At 46.7% G+C, this 23,778-nt stretch overlaps 1 protein-coding gene across 1 annotated transcript in view; it reads right to left on the bottom strand.

Annotated features, from left to right (window-relative positions):
• MFSD2A (MFSD2 lysolipid transporter A, lysophospholipid) overlaps window positions 1-23,778 on the bottom strand; it is a 188,188-nt gene that overhangs the window by 61,562 nt on the left and 102,848 nt on the right. Inside the window, exons 5-6 of the mRNA XM_078783177.1 lie at window positions 3,016-3,148; window positions 2,307-2,385 (exon numbers count right to left, since the gene is read on the bottom strand). Coding sequence (XP_078639303.1) covers window positions 2,307-2,385; window positions 3,016-3,148 — 212 coding nt within the window. The remainder of the gene's footprint in view (window positions 1-2,306; window positions 2,386-3,015; window positions 3,149-23,778) is intronic.

The raw sequence follows: 23,778 nt of genomic DNA, 5'->3' as shown, positions 1-23,778 counted from the left end.
GCAGAAGTACCCGGCATTGCCGGGCGGGGGAGGGGAGGGGAGGGGGAAGAGGAATGGAGGGGAACGGGGGGGAGGGAGGGGGGGGAGGGGAGGAGAGGGGGGGGAGGGAAGGAGGGAGGGGGGGGGAGAGGGGAGGAGAGGGGGGAGGGGAGAAGAGGGGGGGGAAGTACCCGGCATTCAGTGTATAAATGTGAGGGAGAAGAGGGGGGGGTGGGAGGGGGAGGGGGGAGGGGAGGAGGGGGATGGGGGAGGGGAGGTGGATGGGGGAGGGGAGGGGAAGGGGTAGGGGGGAGGGGAAGGGGTAGGGGGGAGGGGGAAAGGGAGGGGTAGGATGGAGGGGGAAGGGAGGGGAGGATGGAGGGGGGAGGGGGAAGGGGAGGGCCAGTCAACAATGACGTTGCAGTTCTCATGGTCGGAGAGCAGCACAACAATCGCGACATCGTCCTGAATCTTCGCAACAGCACGAAGCGGCTTTTGGAGACTCACCGATCCTGTGATGCCCTCCAGTACCGGCGTTGCCGGGTGGGGGAAGGGAGACCCGTACATTCCCAACCCGTACATTCGCCCTCTCGACTCAAGCTCACTCGGACAAAAGCCTCGCACAAATTACACCGTGAAGGCCCAATGGCCATGTCTATGCCACAAATCAAGTACGTGAGCGAGTCGGGCGCACTGAATTGAAAATATATAGAACGCTCATACTCCGTGAAAAGTGAAGCCAACTGGCGGCGGAGATGGAACATCACGTGATCGCTCTGAGCGAATCAGCGCGCTGCTCTGCCACCGGTCAGAATCCGTGTATAATATTCCTCGCTGAAAAAAAATCTATGTGAAACATGCTACTATCTATGCTAAATCATGCTAAATCATGCTAAATGCTAATCATGCTAAAATCTATGCTACTTGCTGTGAGTTTATGGCGGCAAGGAACATCACGTGATCACGTCATCACGTGATCGTGATCGTCATCAATGAGCGCGAATGAGCGAATCAGCGTGCTGGAAATTTTCCTTCCTTACTCATGGCGTAAATAAATATACTGCCGTAAATATGGTACATTATTAAAAAATAAATGTACTACAATATTTTTGAAAAATTTCATTGGTTGCTAGGAGACGGCAGCATGTAAAAACCGTTTGAATATTTGAAATACAGTTTGATCCAGAGGTAAGTGGTATGGTCTTGCTGGTTGGTGGACACGATATGTGTAAGGGAAATTATTTTGGTGTCCTGTATCTGGTCGTGCTAGTTGGTGAACACGGTAAATTTAAGGGAAATGATTTTCTGTCATTCTTCTGAGTGGTTGCTTCTCCTTCCCCGTATTTTTGTTCATTTTATTGTTTTTTTCCACTCTTGAGTTGTGGGCCTTCCTTGAGTGGTATTACATTTATCATCATCATCATGGGAATGTCTGTTGTAAAGATACGGACATCAAGTCCGTATCTTGACGCAGAGAGCATCAAGCACCATCTTTTTATACCAGGCAACGGCAACGCACGAACGCAGACCTCGCTCGGCCCCGCCCACAGCGACCTCTCTCGGCCCCGCCCATAGCTGCCTCGCTCGGTCCCGCCCATAGCTGCCTCGCTCGGTCCCGCCCACAGCGACCTTGCTCGGTCCCTCCCACAGTGGCATCACTCCGCCCTACACGGCACTATCTATATATTATTCGTACAATGCCGGGTACTTCTGCTCGCTGAAAAAAAATCTATGTGAAACATGCTACTATCTATGATAAATCATGCTAAATCATGCTAAATGCTAATCATGCAGAAGCACCCGGCAAAAACGCAATTGCTTTTCGCTCTGAAATACGTGCGAACGCGTAACTGAGTTAATGGCAGCAACGAACATCACGTGATCGCTTTGAGCGAATCAGCGCGCTGCTCTGCTACCGGTCAGATTCCGGTCATAATATTTCGCGCTGAGGTAAAAATATGGTAAAAAAAATTATGAAATCAATTTTTAGGTCGGCCATGTTCGTCCCAGGCTCAATGGCCATGTCTGTGCCAAATATCAAGTACGTGAGCCTCTCCGTTTAGGAGTCTACCGGTAACATCTCTCTCTCTCACACACACACACACACACACACACACACACACACACACACACACACACACACACACACACACACACACACACACACACACACACACACACACACACACACACACACACACACACACACACAGTGTTTTATATATATAGAAGATAGTGAGGTTACTCGGAAAAAAGTCCTATGAGCATTATGTCATCTGGTGGTTTGGTTTACCATGGGCTCCCAAGGGTACATGCAAGGTACTTACGGTAAGCCGTGATAGAATCTCGTTCCTTCTGCTTACTGCTGATGAACATTGTTAGAGCTGAATAAGGAACATGGTAACACTGTGGATGAGAAACAATGATTGCGTTACACTGCACAACAAAAGGATTTGGGAAGCACAATTTATTGTATTTTTACCATCCATTTGCAGCTCCAACTTTTATGTTCTTTGAAGTAAACTTACAAGAAAAGCCTCATTTCAACCTCCACTGCCTGACATGAAGATTTACATATTTGAACATTTTACAGGATTGGTATAGCTTAGTAAATGGCCTCTAAAGGCGGTTCTTTCTTTAGTTTCGTAAACCAGACTCGGTGGTGAAACAGTTAGAGTGTCCACTCTGCGTCTGGGAGGTCATTGGTTCAAATCCAGGCCAAGTCACACCAAAGACTTTTTAAATGGTACGTGCCACTTCCTTGCTTGACACAGCATTTAAAAGGAGACAGCATGGACAAACAATGCTGGGAAGGCAATGGAAAACCACCCAGTCTAACCCTTGCCACGAAACTGCTTCAGCAGCACAAACACTCGATCTGTTAAGATTATGGAAATCAAATATCAAAATGAATAGTTTGGTGTACTTTACCAAGAAAATACAGGTTTCACAGAGGTAGTGAATAGACCTGCGAGTTATGTGAAAGTGATGCGGCAAAGTCACGTGATTCTTTTCACTTATGGTTGCGATGCATACCGTGAGGAGTGTCTGAAAGAGACAATACCAAAGTAGGTACCACATGATTTTGGCTTGCAGAGACATGGTCGAAGAGGGTACTGACCACAGCAGGATGTACGCAGTAGCAGCAAATGGCGTAGACACTACGATCCTGTGCCACGTACACAAATGGCATTGGTTAGATAATAAGATAGAAATTGCTTCCAACTCCCAGAGACAATATTTCACATAAAGGGCTAAAGCATACATCTTTAAAAAGAAGACTGAAAAACTAGTCTTAACAGTGTTGTTTATCTTCACAGTTTATCTACTCTTTTGCTCTAAGAAAGGGTTTATGCCCAAAACATCAACTTCTTGTTTCCCATAGCAGTTAGCATACTTCCATGAGCATTCTTGTGATTCATTAGAAGGCACTCCCACCATATGGGCAGGACTATCCTGCTCTACTTTGACAAAAGGAAGCAACTGTCATTTTTGTCGAAATTGAGTTATCACTTGTTCTAGGGTATTTGAGGTATTTTGAGGTATGCTCTACACGTCCGTACACAAAATAAAGTAACACGACCCTCCATTTCTGAGATATCATTTCTGATATTTGGCATTTCTGCCAAAGAGAGCAGAAAGAAAAACACATTTTCCTCATTTACAAGAAAACTCCTTTCAGGCAGTTGCTTCCTTTTGTCAAAGTAGGGCAGTATCCTTCTCAGCTTAGCAGAGCTCAGGCCATATGTGCACCAGAGTAAGGCTAAAGTACGTGCTCGTCTAGTGGCCATGGGTAGTCACTTAAGGCCAGTATTGGGGTTGGAACCAGAGGTAGAACCAGATTTAGAACCTCTGTCTAGGCCCAAGAACTGTTAAATGCCAATTTTGGAGTTTCACCATGTTTGCCCCGACACCCATGTTTGCTCCATTATAGTAAGATTACATCCGTTTTTATGAAGAATGACCAAGTCAACAGGTGAACACTACATTCCATTATTGTAAGTGTTTCGATCTATCAAGATCAGTACCTTCAGACTTGGTTGAACCGAACACAAGGTTCTCCATCAACCAACAGCATAACTGAATATTTTCAGTGAATGTACACATGTACAGTACATACATAAAAGCGTGTGTAGACATGCACATGCGCACACCTCTCCCAATGAATGCTTTAGTTACGTTTCATGCTGAAGTGCAATGAGAAATAACTAAAACATAGACTTGGCATTAATGCAGTAGCAGAACATGATGAAAGGTCAAATATGACTTGATTACCACGTCACCAAATGCTGGGGTGGTGAAAGCCGCTCCAATTTCTGAGACACAGTATACTTGACTGTCTACTGGCGAGCAAATTTTAGGTCTGATATTGTGATCAAACATTAATGTATCTGTGGCTGAACTCAAACTGCTTTGGGGTTTCAATCTAAATAGAACGGTTATGATTATTTATTTGCCACATATTTCGTGACAAGCACTCCTGTCATGGGCCCAATACTATAAAAACAAACCCAAGACAGAGCATTTAACAATGCAGATGCTTCACCGTGGTATATAGATTACAGTAGATCTGAGAACCACACTGCAGGCTCACTCTCTCACTCACTGACACACAACACTGTTACAATAGCTTTCTGTGCTCTTTTAGGAATGTGCTAGACCAACAGCACCTACATGAAATGCATAGAACGAAATTATGTCATTCATATGCATCATGAAAATAATTACAGCAATGACTCGTCTATACTCTGTGGTAAAGGTTATAGCTGTGGCTTCTGTGAAGCGTGAGGACTTCTGTTTAAACATAATTATTTTTTCATTTTTATGTAAAGTAGTAGGATATCTGTCATACACAGAGGAACCTCCTTTATAGGGAGGTGATATCAGTAAAGCACGTCACCTTAACAACAACATGCAGATGCACAGACAGACACAGGGTAAAGAGTTTATACATTTATAAACTAGAGCGAAGTAGATGGCACGCAACTGCAACTCCCCACACTTCAAACCTAAAGCAAAATTGAAAGATTCCAAAGTCACCACCACCTGATGCATGAACGGGAAGTCAAATCCAAAAAAATCGTTACATATTGAATGTGCCCCGCTCTCCCCTCCCCCCAATGTTTATTGCATACACAAAGTATCATTAAACAAGACCAAAAGTCTAACGGCAGCGTAGCCGGCCTTGTTTGATACTTTCATTTAAGAAGATAGTATGACCTGGGTGGGGATACCAGTTAGCAAATACTATTAAAAAAAAATATATATATATATTGTTGCGAATATGGAATTTGGCCTCCATATCCGCTTGTAAATATTCCCCTATTTCTCCAATACTCCCCAACTTTCCCCAATCCCCCATTCCCTAGTCCCATTGCATGTAAATAACAATCAGTAGAGCCGACCTTCCCCTTATTCCCCCATTAAATGTCGTGCCCAGGTCCACCGCACCACACGTAGACAACTTTCGGACATCTTGCTAGTTATTCTTAGTCTATGTCAGTTAAGGCCTCGTTTCCATTAATTATGACTCTTCGTTGCACCAGAATGTGATTATATGGCACCAGTAGTGAGTTTAGGACCTTTCCCATACCTCCTCCCATCTTCTTCCCCGTCTACAACAACAGAGGGGCACGGCGCTGCGCGGGGGGGAGTGTGCGTCCTCCCACCGGCTCGGTTCGCCGCCATCGACAATGCGCTCCAGACGATGCGCTCCAGACCATGCGCTCCACGGGGTTACCACGAAGGGGCTCCTTGTCAGCTCCTCGTCAAGGGCGGAGCCTGGTAAACCCCCCGCACGCACCCAATGAGAAGCAACGTGCCGATTCCACGAGGCGGAGCTAACGAGCCGAGGGCGTGTCACTCCCCGCCGGATTTACGCGGCCACGCGCCGGATGGAACGAGAGATGCGCCCCCAGCTGGAAAAAGACGGACCTGCGAGCGCTGAAACAGATGCGCCTGAGTTTGGAGAGGCCTGAGAAAGACCCGCCTGAGAAAGAACGTCACCTCTGAGCGCTGCGACGAGACCTCCCCGCATCTCTGGACCGAACCGTGTTGATCCTGCCCCGAGCCCAGGTGCACCTGGAGCCATCGCTACCTTGCCTTTCCTAGCCATCAATCCCCGTGTGAGTCAGCCGTTGTCCCGTTTACCTGTCGTCTGTCCGGGGTTAAGATAAGCCTGTGTCTAAGTGCCCATCTTTTCTGTGCTTTACCTCTAGCCCCTGTAATCTGACCTTCCGTAACGAATATAATCTCCTCCAGAGGTCTTGAGAACCGTATCCCTGGTGTCGTCATTTTATAACCCAGCCGGGTGTCTTCTTTTTCTTATTGAGCCAGCGTAACGCGACTTCGTCAACGTCGAGTATAGTCGGGTAATTTGTGCGGACACGACGGCCATTCCGCTCGGCCCACTTTAACATCAAAGTCGTGTCTGTAACAATTGGTGTCGAGGAGTGAGATTCGGACCCGGGACTAAATTAGTTAGGCCCAAATTTTGGGAGGGAAAATCGAGCCGGAGCGCGTACGGCGCTCGACCGAATCGATTCGGAGCGCGGTCCCGCGGTTACTGCGCTCGCCGAAATTATAACGAAAAAAAAAAAAAATTTGGATTTGTGTTACGAAACTCGAATTTTGAAAGTCGCGCTATGGCGGATCAAGACGGCTGGGGTCCGGTAGGGGAGAGTGAAGCAGGGTCGGTCCAGGACCAAATTGAGGGACAGGAGGGACAGGAGGAGAGCGAAGCAGCGAGGGTAGCAGACGCACAAAATAGCGTCGTTGTGCCCGACATTGCGGGAGCGCAAAATGGCGCCTCGCTGGTCACCGCGCCCGCGACCGTGGCAGCGCCCCTGGTGGATCCGAACCTTTTTATGTTGCAAATGGGGGCCCTTATGGAGAGGCTAGAAGCAAAAATGGGGGTAATGAATAACCAAATGGGGGTAATGGGGAACCGGATGGATGCTCAGAGTGAGCAAATGAGGGTTGATAGTGGGCGATTAGAGGGCCAAATGGGGGTAATGAGGGACGAAGCGAGAGGTACTGGGGAGGAGTTAGACAACGGGATAAAAGAAGTAAAGAATGGGTTAACGGGGGTAGAAAACAGAATGGCCGCTCAAGAGAATCAGATAGAGGGAGTGAAACATGGGTTAACGGGGGTAGAAAACAGAATGGCCGCTCAAGAGAATCAAATAGAGGGAGTGAAAAATGGGTTAGAGGGGTTAGAAAACAGGATGGAAGGCAAATTGAGGGACATGAGGGACCAAGCGGAAAGGGAAGTTAACCAAATGGGGCAGCAGATCGAGGGGGTCAGAATGGGGGTAGAAACCAAACTGGATGCTCACAGGGAGGAAATGGAGCAGATGAGGGTGGCATCTGGGCAGGAGATGCAAGTGATGGGAGAGGAGATCAGAAGAGGAGTGAGTGAGGAGGTCGGAGGAGTGCGCGAGGAGGTGAGGCACTGTAAGGAGCACATGGAGAAGGAGGTGAGAAAGGGGACTGTAAAGTTACAAGGGGGCATAGAGGTCCTGACGCAGGAGGTGGAGCAGCTGACGGTGGGACAAACGGAGTTAGTGGAGCAGGTTCAAAGGAACACTGCGGTATTAGGAGGTCTAAAAGCGACACAAAACGACATAAAAAACGACTTGATAGCGACAAAGAGGGAATGTCAGATGGTACGTGAGGGACTGACAACGAGGTTGGACGAGGTGATAGAGGTAATGGAGACGAAGGACCGGCAGGTGAGGACGCACATGGAAACGGTCAAGGTAGCCTTGGAGGACGAGCTGGAGGAGACGTACCGGGGAATAAAAGAGGTGAAGCAGAAACTAGAAGAAGTGGAAGAAGGGATGAGCGAAATTAAGAAGCGACGGAGAGGGGATAAGAAAGAGATAAAAGAGGAGATAAAAGAATTGGTCCAAAGTCTGTGTTCGGATCGTGATGATGTGCCCATTAACCGGATGAGGGATTCGCAGGTGATGGAGGAGAAGCGAAGAGGAAGAGGACCCGGTGTAAGTGGTGACCAATATGGTCGTGCGTATGATGCGCCAGGGGATTTAATAAGCTTGGGGGTCGAGATGGACCCGGGTGTTCGTGAGAGGCCGTTGGTGAAGTGTGCGACAGGTCTGGTGTGCGAAAAAGGAGGTGTGCAAGAAAGTCCGACTCTGGGGTGTGTGAGGAAAAAGTGCGTGCCAAGGAGTGAGTGTGCTGGCGAGAGTGAGTCGGTCGTAGCGCGTGTGCGAGGGAGCACGTGGAAGCGCGGTGTGGTGAGTGTTACAGAGGGTGTGACCGGAGAGTGTGCGCAAGAGTGTGCGCGAGAAAGGTGTGTGACGGCCAGGTGCATGAGGAAAGAGTGCGCTGTCAGAAGTAAGGAAGAGTGTCCACCTGTGGTGAGTGTTACAGAGGGTGTAACGGGAGAGTGTGCGCGAGAAAGGTGTGTGACGGACAGGTGCATGAGGAAAGAGTGCGCTGTCAGAAGTAAGGAAGAGTGTCCACCTGTGGTGAGTGTTACAGAGGGTGTAACGGGAGAGTGTGCGCGAGAAAGGTGTGTGACGGACAGGTGCATGAGGAAAGAGTGCGCTGTCAGAAGTAAGGAAGAGTGTCCACCTGTGGTGAGTGTTACAGAGGGTGTAACGGGAGAGTGTGCGCGAGAAAGGTGTGTGACGGACAGGTGCATGAGGAAAGAGTGTGCTGTCAAGAGTAAGGGTGAGTGCGTTGTCACGAGTGGAGGTGAGAGTGGTGAGAGTGACAAGGAGAGTGAGTTGGTTGTGACAGGTGAGCGAGGATGTACACCTGGGATGGAAGGATGCACACCTGGAATGGTAGAGCGTGAGTGGGAATGCACGCTGGAGTTGGTGGTGAGGCACGTGGTTGGGTGTGCGAATGAGGGCACACCTGTGATTGTCACAGAGGAGGTGACCAAGGAGGGGGCGCGAAGAGGTGTTTTGGTGAGGTGTGCGAGCAACGAATGTGTGCCAAAATGTTCGGTGGTCAGGTGTGTGACCAAGGCTGTGAGTGGAATGAGTGTACCTGGGTGTGTAAGGAAAGGTACGAGGAACATGGGCACGGCTGGATGTGTGAGCAAGGAACGGGCTGCGGGGTGTAAGCGTCCAAGTGAAGCATCGACGTTAGACGGGGTAGAGTTTAGAACGACTTATAGCCGAATCGGGCCCTCGGTGCGTGCCGGGCCTCGCTTTGAACGGCCGCGTCCGTGCTCCACTAGGCGGAGCGGGCAGCCCGATAGAAAGGGTCGTCATGGCGACCACTTTTTGGTGAGACGTGCCGGCAGGTCGAGAGCGGGACATTGGATGGCTCCGTGCCGAGATGGTGCGTGGGATCTCGGCACGGGTAAGCCCCCATCCCTGCACCGAGTGCCGGACGCATCCAGCCGCTGGCACAGAACAACCCGCATTCATGGCTTGGCTTTACAAAGCCGAGCTTTAGAAGTGAATTGGCGCACCGAGAGGCAGTAGTGAGTAGACTGGGTGATGAGGTTAGTGTTTTGGACCCAAAATTAGAGAAAAACAAAATTTGATGATTGGCAAGGGATTGGCAGTAGTGATTGGCAGATGATGGGCAGTGATTGGCAAATTTTTAATTTGTTGAAATTTGATGTGCAAAATTGGTAGTGAGAGACCCCCGATGTGGTGGGATGGCAAATCCACCATCCCTCACAGGTGGGGGGCAAAGGAGCAATAGCTTATGGGGTGTATGGCAGTGAAAACTAGCCCGGGTGGGTTAGGATATTGTGTGTAGGGATCTAGCAAAGATGACAGTAGGTGACGTTAAGTTTAGTTAGTGACTGATACCTGTAGTAGGGACACAGGTAGATTAGTGTGGATGATAATGACGAGGGAGCGCAATAGTTTAAAGGGACGACTGGGAAGCGCAAGTTTCAGAAGGGAGTAGTTAGCTGAGATGATGCCGTGTTTGTGAGAATTGAACAGGTGTGATTGCACAGGTGTGCAACTGGACAGGTGTGTGGAGCAGTGTATGAGTAGTGAGTGTGTGGATCAGCGCGAATGCGCTTGGGGAGAGAAGGGTGCAGGTGGCACCAGGTGTGAGAGCACAGGTGTGCAGGTACAGGTGTGTGGAGAGAGTTGGAGTGAGTGGTACGGAGTGGTGTGCATGGTGCGAAGGTGTGGATGGGGGAAGAGTGGACCCCTTTCACGAGTACCCGGGGCGGGTAGTGTAAGTGTTAGGTAGAGGGTATAGGTAAATTGTGGTTGGATATTGGCACTTGTGGTGCGGTTGCAGAATGGTGTTGTGAATGGGTGCATTAGTGTTGTGGAAATGGCTGGGCGTGTAGCCTGTTAGTGTGTGTAGTTGGTTGGGCACTCCACCACTGTGAGGATGTCGGCCAGGTGAGGCCGCAGGTGGGCTCTGGGAGCCGGTAGAGTTGTGGATGGGGCCCGAGGATCCGGAGGACGGACCCGGGTAGCCCAGTGCCAGAGAGGGCACCGAGTGGGGAGAGTGCCAGAGGGCCTTCCCCAGGTAGTTAGGTTAGGGCAAGGAGCAGGTAAGCTCGGAGGCAACTGCAGTGGTGGAGGTGTGCAGGTGGGTAGACCCACTGGGAGAGGTACACGCCGCAGCCCAGAAATTGTGCGAGGGCACCGGGAGATGAATCGGGGGAGTGAGACCCCAAATTGAAGAGCACCACAGTTGGCCAATGGGAATTGGTTTTTAGAACCCATAGTGTAAGAGGGCCAATGGTTTGGCCGGAGAAAGACCCCGGGTAGTGTAAAATTGTTAAAGTCACTTAGGAAATAGTTAGGATTGATGAACCTGTCGCACCATACGCAGCCACTTACCTGTGGTGATGATGATGACTCCACACCTGTGTTTTCTTTGTTTTGTAGCAGGAAATGAGATTGCTGTGGATTTGTGAGACGCATCACGACGTGGATGAGACATTGGGGTGATTCCATCCCTCCCTCCCTAGGAGGGACTGATGATGAATTGGTAATGGCAAATTATGATGTTGAGTTGGAGATGGCAAATTTTGATGAGAGTTGAAAATGGCAAATTTGATTGGTTAGGAGGGAGAGAAGACGAATTTGGTATATGGGAGGAACAGGGAAGACAGTAGGGATGTTTGTTGATTTGTAAAGTAGATGTTTATGGGTAGTGTTGTGTTGTGTGGATACAGTAAGGGGTAAGGGAGGGGCCATGTAGGTTACCTGGTGGGGGGGGGGGGGCGTACGATAGGAACGTACCTGTCTCACCTGGTTCCCATGTGCCCCCAGTGTGCATCACCTTACATTGCGTGCACTTTTGCGCCCTTACCACCTTACTCACTTGTCTGCTTCTTTTGTCTCCCACCTCCGAGGATCTGGCTTTGGGGTAGAGAGAGAGGAGAGAGAGGTGCTGGCTGCGCAGTTGTGGGCCTGCACTTTCGCTGTTTGCTGCCGGGATCGATACACCATATGGACCGCAATGTTTGTGGCCACCCACAATGGACCGCAGTTCGTTTGCGGCCAAGCACCACCCGGGGATGGACCTATGGGTCAACGTGGCACCTATGCCATAAAGGTGAACCACTGTTAATTAACACCACTGAAGGCCACACGAAGAGCAAGAGACACCTGCAGGGTTAGGGGTTGTCGAATTTATTTTTATTCCAATGAACAATGGTGACTGCACCGATTGGTGGTGGGGTGGTGCTTTTGATGCTCGGAAAGGGTGCTCTGCACGTTATTAAAGGCCGTCGGCCACAGAGCACTCGTGGGTTGGTGTATCGATGCTGGCAAGCGCGCTCTCTCTATGCATAACATCTGCATGTGTTCCTCCAAAGACAGGTCCTGGATCGTAGTGTAGATATCAGCGTAATCTTGTAAATAATGCTCCCTACCGGCTGTATGTTTAGTTTGAGAATTCTTTCCGGATTCGGTTATCCTGTGGGTGTGTTTCTGTGAGGAGAAGGGTGCAACGTCGCAGGGGGACATATTTACTCATTCGTGAATATCTGTAAAACTGTCGCACTCAGGGTAGAGTTAATAGTAGAGGGAACTACATTGCGTGCCACACTAAAGTAGGTAAAAATTTATCGGGTCGGGACGCCCCGAGGGTAGAGAAGGGTGCAATGTTGCGAATATGGAATTTGGCCTCCATATCCGCTTGTAAATATTCCCCTATTTCTCCAATACTCCCCAACTTTCCCCAATCCCCCATTCCCTAGTCCCATTGCATGTAAATAACAATCAGTAGAGCCGACCTTCCCCTTATTCCCCCATTAAATGTCGTGCCCAGGTCCACCGCACCACACGTAGACAACTTTCGGACATCTTGCTAGTTATTCTTAGTCTATGTCAGTTAAGGCCTCGTTTCCATTAATTATGACTCTTCGTTGCACCAGAATGTGATTATATGGCACCAGTAGTGAGTTTAGGACCTTTCCCATACCTCCTCCCATCTTCTTCCCCGTCTACAACAACAGAGGGGCACGGCGCTGCGCGGGGGGGAGTGTGCGTCCTCCCACCGGCTCGGTTCGCCGCCATCGACAATGCGCTCCAGACGATGCGCTCCAGACCATGCGCTCCACGGGGTTACCACGAAGGGGCTCCTTGTCAGCTCCTCGTCAAGGGCGGAGCCTGGTAAACCCCCCGCACGCACCCAATGAGAAGCAACGTGCCGATTCCACGAGGCGGAGCTAACGAGCCGAGGGCGTGTCACTCCCCGCCGGATATACGCGGCCACGCGCCGGATGGAACGAGAGATGCGCCCCCAGCTGGAAAAAGACGGACCTGCGAGCGCTGAAACAGATGCGCCTGAGTTTGGAGAGGCCTGAGAAAGACCCGCCTGAGAAAGAACGTCACCTCTGAGCGCTGCGACGAGACCTCCCCGCATCTCTGGACCGAACCGTGTTGATCCTGCCCCGAGCCCAGGTGCACCTGGAGCCATCGCTACCTTGCCTTTCCTAGCCATCAATCCCCGTGTGAGTCAGCCGTTGTCCCGTTTACCTGTCGTCTGTCCGGGGTTAAGATAAGCCTGTGTCTAAGTGCCCATCTTTTCTGTGCTTTACCTCTAGCCCCTGTAATCTGACCTTCCGTAACGAATATAATCTCCTCCGGAGGTCTTGAGAACCGTATCCCTGGTGTCGTCATTTTATAACCCAGCCGGGTGTCTTCTTTTTCTTATTGAGCCAGCGTAACGCGACTTCGTCAACGTCGAGTATAGTCGGGTAATTTGTGCGGACACGACGGCCATTCCGCTCGGCCCACTTTAACATCAAAGTCGTGTCTGTAACAATATATAACCACCTTTAGAGGCCATTTTTCCCCGCAAGCGGGGGTTGGCCTTTTTCGGGGACCGTGGTTGTTGTTGTTTTTTGGTCCCCTTTTTGAAGCAATGTTTTACGGCCGGATGCCCTTCCTGACGCCAACCCTTTTTGTCGCCTTTTTACGACAAACAGGGAATTACCAGTGAACTGGTACTCAATTTGCCGACCTCGGAAGGATGACAGGCTGAGTCAACCCCCTGGCGTTAATTCAGCGATTGACCGGGATTCGAACCCAGGATCCTAGGATCCTAAGCCCTCACCCTAGCCGCTTGCCCAACACCAGGGCTACTGTAAGTATTAAATTATTTTGAAGTACTCCAAGTCTCTAAAGTCTAAGCTGTCTGTCACCATGCAAGTGAAAAGATTGCATTGAGACACTGGTTTATTCGATATGTTTCGAGTCAACTATGAACCAACCATACACCACTTCAATCCAGCAAGTTTGCAGTCACGACAAAGGGATTGCAGTGTTACGATTATTTTTACTATATTATTAACGTTATTATTATTATTATGAAAATGATACTACAGTATTGAGAAACCTGGGCTAATTTGACCGAAGCGGCCTGAAGATGAGGCATGAAGGCATAAAGCCTAAGGCCTATACGTACCAGTACTGTCGTTGGAAGACCCGCAAACACCTATGCTTTTGATATTTGATGGACATTTTAACAATCGGCTTGCTTGTGTTTCTGAACTGAATGAAAAACGTAAAAGTAGAGCATGGTAATTAAATTATGATATATGACAGGTTCGACGATATTTTCTGCCGAAAGGCATAGAAATCAAAATGGCGGTGTGTGGAGTCACCAGTCATATACCGTAATGACATCACAGACAACCACATCACATCACCCCCGTCATGTGACCAGATCCTCAGCTCTGATTGGTGTATGTTACTGAGTGACATACATACATACGGACAGACAAACACTGTTCTAGACTGCTCTGCCCAATGGGCTACACTGTAAAAAGGTTTCAAAATGTGTCAGTAATTGCATTTTTGGTACTTGACCTTTTGACCCCTCCCCAGGGGGAGAGGCCAAAAGTGAAACTGCTCTTGCACATTCGTGCCACGTAGTGATCAGAATTACCAAGTTTGAGCAGCATAATCATGTTGTGGTTAAATTAGACGAATATTTCATGGTTAAATCAGACAACTTTACTGAGGAACACCTACAATTGATTGGGCGTGCTAGTCGAGCCCGTGAGCCTTTCAGCATACCTCAAACCATGGGTGGTAGAGGCAAACACCCACTTAGGATCAGGTGTTCATAATTTGGACATACAGTAATCCACATTAAAGTTACAACATGAGCTTGTGATTAAGTTATATGTATAAATGTTATGGTAAAAGGAGACACCATTGTCAAACTGATTGGGGGAGCAATATTAAAGTAGGCTGTCCATTGGCTGGATATTAAAGTTGATTTGCATGTGGACTTGACTGACTAAACAAACCAAACAAGACAACAACAACAACAACAACAACAACCAGGCATTTAAAGGCCATTTTCCCTGCTAGAGCGGGGGTTAGCCTTGCGGTCCCCATGACAATCTTCTCCATCTTGCCCTATTTTCAAGCAATATTTCAGTTTTTTCTTTTTAATAAATTTGCAAAACTTTCTAAAATCCTGTTTTCTCTTTGTCATTATGGGGTATTGAGTGTAGCTTGATGAGGGAAAAATGAATTTAAACGATTTCAGCATAAGGCTGCAACATAACAAAATGTGAAAAAAGTGAAGGGGTCTCAATACTTTCTGAATGCACTGTATGTTGAATACATGTTGAGAAAAGCATTTGGGAACTGGACCAACTACATTTCATTCTTGTGGTACAGAGGGTAACAATCTCACATAATGCAAACGACACAAATTTGCCGCAGATAAAGAAAAAGAAACCATCGACAAAGATGGAAAACATTTAGATATAGCAGTGTGCTTCGGGGTTTGAGGAGCTTTGGTAACGAATGATGGAATTTGCGAAAAGGAAATTAGACAGCGGCTAGGGATGGGGAGGACAGCAATGGTGAACTGGAACAGGATATGGTCTAATCATAACATCAGGAAACACACTAAAGTCAAAGCTAACATATTCCCCATCACAACATATTCATCTGAAAGATGGAATATGACCAAAAGAGATGGGCAACATCTGGATACTTTTGGGAATTGGTGGCAGAGAATAGAGCTATGGATATTGTGGATAGAGAAGAGAAGCAACAACAATGTGAAAGAAGATTTTGGTATTAATAACGTTAATAATAACAACGCCTTTCGTTCTCGTACTTTGGTCACATTTGCCGAAGATATGGTGGCAATTTGGAAAGAAAAATAATTGCATGTTGGGGAGAGTAGATGGCAAAGAGGAAAGGGGTTCGATCAAATCGAGGAACTCGTGAGTGGAACCAATTGAATAACCCTTCTCAATGCTACTCAAGATTGAGAAAACTGGCAGATCATAGTAAGAGTCATTAGGTCTCAGAAATGAGACAATGAAATCACTATCATCACTAAATAGATGGCAACTCAGAAGAGAGGAAGGATGAGGGCTTAATGATGATATCCAATTGGTATTCCGATTGTACATAGGAGAGAACTACATTGCTTGTGAAAAAAAACAAAATATTTTTAATATAAAAGAGCAGAGACTTTAAACTACAGCATGAGAAAAGGCCATTTTGTTTAAGAGCAAGTATAGGGTGGCCTAAAAGTTGCTTTAACCATGCTAGATTTCTCACACCTCCCTCCCTCTTTTCCCCTCTGTGGCCGTGGTATGCGGCAACACTGACGCAGGAGTCAGTAGAAAGTTAGACGTCATGGACACAAGTTGTTACAGAGTCGAAGAGTGGTTGGTTGCTTGTACTGGATGCATGAAAGGGCACACACAGCACACACAGACCAAACAGACCAAACAATTGCTCAAGTGCGGACAGCTTTCACTTAACACTTCGTAAAACCTTCTCCGCCAAAGCAGACATTGTTAAAGTGGAAAAACTGGTTTTTGAAACAAGTGTGAAAGACCGATAAGAATAAATACGTGCGATTCTATTTGGCGTCAGTTGATCAGCCACCGAGAAAGTCAACAAAAAAGAGAGCCAGTGAACTTGGCATACTGTGGACCACTATATAAACTGACATGAAAAAAAAATATCTTCAGTTGAAACCCTGGTGTCCATCATTTGTGAATTAACTAAGTAATGCCGACATGGATCGGCACTGTACATCTTGTGAAGTCTTGTTCGACACTTTCTCAAATCAAGTCTCGACACTACCCTGTCTCAAGGAAAAGTGTAGCTTTCAGATGAATGTTCCATCCATCGAGGCTCATTGGCATGAAATGTGGTTTTCTGGTAGCAGGAAAATCCAAATTTCACATTGGAAAAGCCACACCACATTTAATGATATGGGCAAAAATTACCTCAAAGCATTTATTTGGTCCCTAATTTTTACGGCATAACCCATCAGGCAGAGCCGTCTAGAACAGTGTTTGCCTGTCTATGTATGTATGTATGTATGTATGTATGTATGTCCCCTCAAACGTATACCAATCAGAGCTGAGAATCCGGTCACATGACAGGGTGATGCAATTATGTCTGATGTCATTACGGCGGTGCAGCAGCTGACTCTCCGCACTCCGCCATTTTGATTTATATGCCGTTCAGGCCGAACATATCGTCGAACCTGTCATATATCACAATCACCATGCTCTACCTTTTCGTTTTTCATTCAGTGTGAAACACAAACAAACCGATTGTTAAAATGATCATCAAATATCGAAAGCATAGACGTTATGTCTCCTTCAACAATACGGTATGGTACATATAGGCCTTGGCGTTAAGACTCATCTTCGGACCGCTTCGGACAAATTAAGCCCAGGTTTCTTAATACAGTAATGTATTGTTTCAGTAGTATCGTTTTCGTCATAATAATATCGTAAATATAACCATAATACTTTGATCCCAATGTCGTGAATGGAAGGTTAATGGATTGAAGCGGTGTATGGTTCATGATCAATGATGAGCGGTGTTCGGCACTAATATTAATAACCGAGGAAGTAAGGAATTCACCTCGGTTTTTTTTATAGCAACATCATTTTCTATATAATGATAACGATATATAACGATATATAATGATAATGATAACGATATATATAATGATATATATATAGATATAATGATATATATTTCTATATATATATAACGTTAATATTATAGTAAATCGAATCACAACACTAATCCCTTTGTAGTGACTGCAAACGAACTGGAAGTTAAAATATATCATGTTCTACATATTAAAGAAGCAGTAGTTTTGTGTCTGTTACATCATTACGTCTATGATGTCATTACGAGGGCCGCTCCACCGACCGACATTTAATTTACAAGTAGACCGACACCCGCTCACGACGGGAGCTGCAGAAAGGGTCATTCCTCTTTGGGGTATATAGATTACAGTCGATCTAGGGTCGGGTCTCAAGAACATTGGATGTGTGTTCATTTACCAAGTTTCTTGTGGAGAGATCGCCAAGTGGTTTAAGCATTTGAGCAAGCACTCCATTCAAAACCGTTAAGGAACGGCTGGCTTGGCAAGCGCTAGCTAGCTGCTTTGTAAATGAGCACACCTCCAACCCTTGTGGGATATATAGATTACAGTAGATCTTTGCTCAGGTCTGTAAGTAAAATTTACCTCATGGATGGTGAGATTCCTCAAAATTTCTTTGTTTAATGTTATAAACAGCAGCAGTGACTGTTTGAAAAGCTAATATTAGTTGTAGTTTACTACTACAACCACACTCTCTCCTCCTGCCTTGACCAGCTTGTGCCGAGAAAAACCAAAACAGTTTTTCACCCATTCTGCTCCCTGGTTTACCCCTGAACTCCGCCTGATGAAAACTCGTGCTCGCCAACTTGAAAGACTCCGCAATAAAACAGGTCTCACAATTCACTCCCAAGCCTACAAGGACCACCTACAACACAACAAAGATGCCCTCTCCCGCGCCCGCTCCGCCTACTACTCTCAAATTATCCACTCTGGCTCCGGAAACCCAAAAGCACTCTTCTCTACAATAAACAAACTCCTCAGCCCCCTGAACACCACCACCCAGTCATTCACAGTAGACAACTGCATCTCCTTCCTTTCATTTTTCCAATGCAAAATTGACAAACATCTACAACAGCTTAACCACCACCGCACCCGCTCCCCCTCAAACCACCTGCCACCCCTTATCCTGCCAACCCCTGTCTCAATTCTCCCCAGTCTCCCCTACTGACCTCTCTGAACTCTCTGAACTCATCAAAGGAATGAAAACTGCCACCTGCACTCTTGACCCCATCCACTCCAGCTTTGCCAAGGCCTCCCTTCCTGCTCTCTCTCCACTTATCACTGCAACAATAAACTCCTCCCTGTCTACAGGCATCGTCCCACCATCCCTCAAAATTGCTACTGTTACCCCCATTCTGAAAAAACCTGGACTCAACCCTGACACCCTAAATAACTTCAGACCCATCTCCAACCTACCCTTTCTGTCAAAAGTTTTGGAACGCGCTGTAGCCACTCAACTCAAACATCACCTCTCTGCCAATAACTTGTATGAAACATTCCAATCCGGATTCCGCTCCAACCACAGTACTGAAACTGCTCTCCTCAAAATCACCAACGGCCTTCTCCTCTCCTCTGACGATGGCAACCTCAACATTCTCATCCTCCTCGACCTCAGCACCGCCTTTGACACCATCAATCACACCATCCTCCTCACCCGACTTGAAACCACCTTTAACATGACCGGCACTGCCCTCTCTTGGATCAAATCATACCTCTCTGACAGACGCCAGTTCATCTCCATCAATAACTGCAAATCCCCCACTGCTCCCCTCTCCCAAGGTGTCCCCCAAGGTTCAGTTCTTGGCCCCCTCCTCTTCATCCTGTACCTGTCCCCCCTTGGTCACTTAATCCGCCGTCATGGTCTCCAATTCCACTGCTTCGCCGATGACATCCAGCTTTTCATCTCCACCAAGTCCATCTCCACCGCCACCCACTCTATCCTGACAAACTGCATCACTGAAATAAAATCCTGGCTTCAAATCAACTTCCTCAAACTTAACTATGATAAATCTGAAATAATCATCATTGGCCCAAAAACGCTCACCAAATCCACCCATAACTTTGCCCTCAACATCGACGGTTTCCCAGTATCCACCTCCCCTCGCATCCGGAATCTTGGCATCATCTTTGACCAAACCCTCTCCTTCGACAAATACACTAAACAGATCACAAAGACAGCCTTCTTTCACCTGAAAAACATTGCCCGTCTCCGTCCATCCCTCTCCTCCACGGCTGCAGAAACCCTCATCCACGCCTTCATCACCTCCCGTCTGGACTACTGCAACAGCCTCCTCTATGGTTCACCCTCAATAATCACCAATAAACTCCAATACATTCAGAACTCCCCTGCCCGTCTACGCACCCATTCCCGGACCCGTGACCACATTACCCCCATCCTTTACAAGCTTCACTGGCTCCCCTTCCCCCAGAGAATCCAGTACAAAATCCTCCTCTTGACCTACAAAGCCCTCCATAACCTGGCCCCATCCTACCTGGCTGACCTCCTCTCCAAACACACTCCCACCCGCAACCTCCGCTCTGCTGGTACCAACCTCCTGACCCCCCCCCCCCCCCCATCCAGACCAAATTCAGATCCTGGGGGGACAGGGCCTTCTCCATCGCTGCTCCCACCCTCTGGAACTCACTACCTCACACCATCAGAGACTCCTCCTCACTCACCACATTCAAAACATCACTCAAGACCCACCTGTTCAACACTGCATTCAACATTTAACCCACAGCATTTAACCCCTGACTATCTCTTCTCCTTCTCCTTCCTTTTGCTTTGATTATTTACCTATTGATTTTTGTCTTTTTGCACTCTGTCAAAGCGTCTTTGGGCTTCTTGAAAAGCGCTATATAAAATAAATGTATTATTATTATTATTAATATGCGTTTGTGGTTTTAATATTTTACAAGCCCAGCTACGCCGCTGTTAGACTTTCGGTCTTGTTTTTGATGGATGGTGATGAGCTATAGGTTATTAGCATATGTTAAGAAACTGGTTGGAACGATGACTTATTACTGCGGGAATAGCTGTAAGTGTCCGATTTTGTCTGTAAGTGTCTGCTGTAAGTGTGTCTTAAAAAAAGTGTCTATCAAAAAAAAAAAGGAATATATATACACATATATGAAGATACATAATACTGTATACACACATACACATAAATATATATATATATATATATATATATATATATATATATATATATATATATACATATATATATATACCTTCTCTGTAGGTGATCCTGTCTGTGTATGAGTCTGTGAGTCTGTGAGTGTGAGTCTGTGATTTTTTTTTGTTTGTTTGTTTGTTTTGTTTTGTTTTGTATACAAGATCGAGGCTCGTGAAAGAGCGAACATTAATCACACAGAAAGACAAACCGACACATAAGACATATAACATCGGGAGCGGTAGACAAGATGGGGAGAGAGGGGGAAGGACACAAACACAACATTTGAGAGCAGGGACCGAGAGACATGGAGACATCGAGAGATCTGAGAGAGGGCGAGGGCTTTGGGGGGGGGGGGCAAGGGAAGGGGGTGGTGGGAGAGGTATAAAACATATGGACACTGCCAGGACTTCCAGGAAAGAAGTTGGAATTTCAAACAAGGTGGATCTGGGGTGAATTAGCGGGGGTAGAAAAGATCAAGGTTTTGGATGGGGGAAGATAAGAGATGGTGGTGAACAGCTGTTTTAAAGACCTGGAGGGAGGAGTGGGATTGAAGGGAGTGAGGGAGTTTGTTCCAGAGGCGGGAGAAAAGAGGAATGAAAGAGTGAAGGTGAGCAGAGAGCCGAGATTTCGGCAGTTTAACCATCGGAGGGTTGCTGGCAGATCTTGTGCGAACTGTAGGAATATTTGGGGGACAGAGCACAGAGAGAGCTGGGGGTGCAAGGCCGGAGAGGAGTCGGTAGAAGACAGAAAGACCACCTACCTGCCTGCGGTGAGTGAGTGAAAGGCCCTCAGAGATAGCTTCATCGCGGGAGATTCCAATAATTCTGAAAGCTTTGGTTTCAACAGCGTGAAGCCGAGCTAGGTGTGAGGCAGGAGCACCGGCCCATAGGGGAGAACAGTATTCCATTGATATGTGTGTGTGAGTCAGTGTGTGAGTCTGAGTGTGTGAGTCAGAGTGTGCGAGTCAGAGTGTGCGAGTCAGAGTGTGCGAGTCAGAGTGTGCGAGTCAGTGTGTGCGAGTCAGTGTGTGCGAGTCAGAGTGTGCGAGTCTGAGTGTGCGAGTCTGAGTGTGCGAGTCTGAGTGTGCGAGTCTGAGTGTGCGAGTCTGAGTGTGCGAGTCTGAGTGTGCGAGTCTGAGTGTGAGTCTGAGTGTGAGTCAGTGTCAGTCAGTGTGAGTCTGAGTCTGAGTCTGAGTCTGAGTCTGAGTGTCTGTACGGAGGAGTGGCTACACCCGGTCTGAGAGGGACTTCAAAAACAAATATCCACCATTTTGTTTACTCGCATAACTTTGAGGCTTCTTTTGTTAGGCCCAATGGTGTCTTGCTCTCTCTCACAGTTTTATTTCAACTCTAATTAGATATCTCATTTCAATTTTCACAGTCGCTAACATGGTTTTATACTCGGTTGAAAAAAACGGGAATACATTTCGATGAAAGTTACCGTTTATAGAACGAAATGCATTTTCAAAGGCCGATAACATAATTGAGACTCTCTCACGGCTTTACCTCGACTCTAATTCACCATCTTATTTCATTTTTATCGATGGTTTTAGACTCGCTTTCAGCAATAATCTAGAAAATTCACGCCACACGGGAAATGCCGACATTTTAGAAATTCGCGGCATGGTATATCATACACCGCCTAAAATAACAGATGGGAAAATGCCGAGATATATTAAAAATTTGAGGCAGACTTTTCCATTTGATGACAGTCATCACAAAAAAAAGTCAACAATGTGGGGAGAGGGGCAGAGCTTCGTTCACGTATCGCCACAGACGGGAAATTGCCGACAGATATTTCTTCGTTCTTATTTTCATTCATCACTATTGCACGGAAGCAAAGGTAATCCTGTTTAAACACTCCATTCATTTGATCGATGTCTTCCCCCCCCCCCCCCCACCCCCCCCCCCCCCGCACAAGTTTTCAAGGCTGAAAGTGGTTCACATCCTGGAGTAATAAGCAAACTCCATTTCACGTGTGCATGGACATATAATTCACATATAAAAATAAATAGATGGGAAATTGCCGAGATACATTTTTCCGTTCTTATTTTATAAGTTATGTCCACGTACACTTTAAATAAGTTTATTTGAAATGTTTAATTTTTAAAATGTAATTTTCTATGCTGTAACGTAAAGAGTAACATTGTTTTTCACAGGACAAAGGTCTAATTTAACGTTCTAATACACCGCCCAAAAGACTTTTTTCCCAGGAACTTTTCCATTTGAGTTGTATTCTTTACACTAGCAAGGTACCCACCCAACGGGCGGTGCTTCAATTGGGAGGCCCAAATGAAAAGGCAAAATATCAGAAATTGAAGGCTTTTTATATTTTTAACGATTTATATAAACATCCGTTAAATCATATCACACGCAAATCATCAAAATCTACAGTATTTGTAGAATTTCAATAAAAGCCACATCACTGTTCATATCGGTAAATATTATTCCATCGTGTTTCAAATTTGGGCAATGGGCTCTCCAATATTCGATGTGTTCACGGTTTGAATTACGTAACGTAACGTTTGTGACGATGTTTTCATTGTGACGATGTTGTGACTATGTTTGTGTTCACTGTAGTGTTTGATGTGATGGTGTGAACGTAATTTCGTAATGTTTTTCGTTTTTATTTTCGTAATCGTTTAATGAACGTTTAATGTTTAATGAACGTTCAATGAATGAATGAATGCAATGAATATTTAGATGCGAAGTGAAATACGCCTCAGAGCTGTCACATTCACAATCGCTATGTCGTATGTACTCCCCATACGTGTTTCCTTCATTGTAAAAACGACCAAGTCAACAGTTAAAAGGATTTTGAGCCGATAGGTGTTAAGACCTTGGCCAGATCGATGGAGACAGCGATCTGTTAGCTTATACACCGCCCAAATAGCTGTGTGGAATTCTCTCATGTAGAGATTAGACCCACGTCGTTTGAACTTTGGCCGGGGTCATTATTTACTTTTAATGATGTTTATATACGAATCAGAAAGAAGATAATTGGTTTTGCATCGTCCTGGCCGAATATTTCGTGGGATTGTGAGTTGGAGAGACGACCATGATGGCGGGGAGGGGGTTGGCATTCTCTCAAGCAGTGATTCAACCTATGTCCTTATAAAAGGTCTTTGTCCGAGGTCACCGAGTCCGATCGGTGCAGCCGTTTGTGTGGCACCCGGGAAAATAACATTATGCTGGAGTCAAAACCTGAAAATGCTGGAGGCCAAAGCTGAAATTGGAAAATCAATATAACG

Source organism: Myxine glutinosa, chromosome 8 (genome assembly GCF_964187855.1).
Source record: "Myxine glutinosa chromosome 8, kmMyxGlut1.1, whole genome shotgun sequence".
Classification (NCBI taxonomy): domain Eukaryota; kingdom Metazoa; phylum Chordata; class Myxini; order Myxiniformes; family Myxinidae; genus Myxine; species Myxine glutinosa.
The sequence above is the reverse complement of the archived record's forward strand: the minus strand, read 5'-3'. Positions and strand labels throughout refer to the sequence as shown.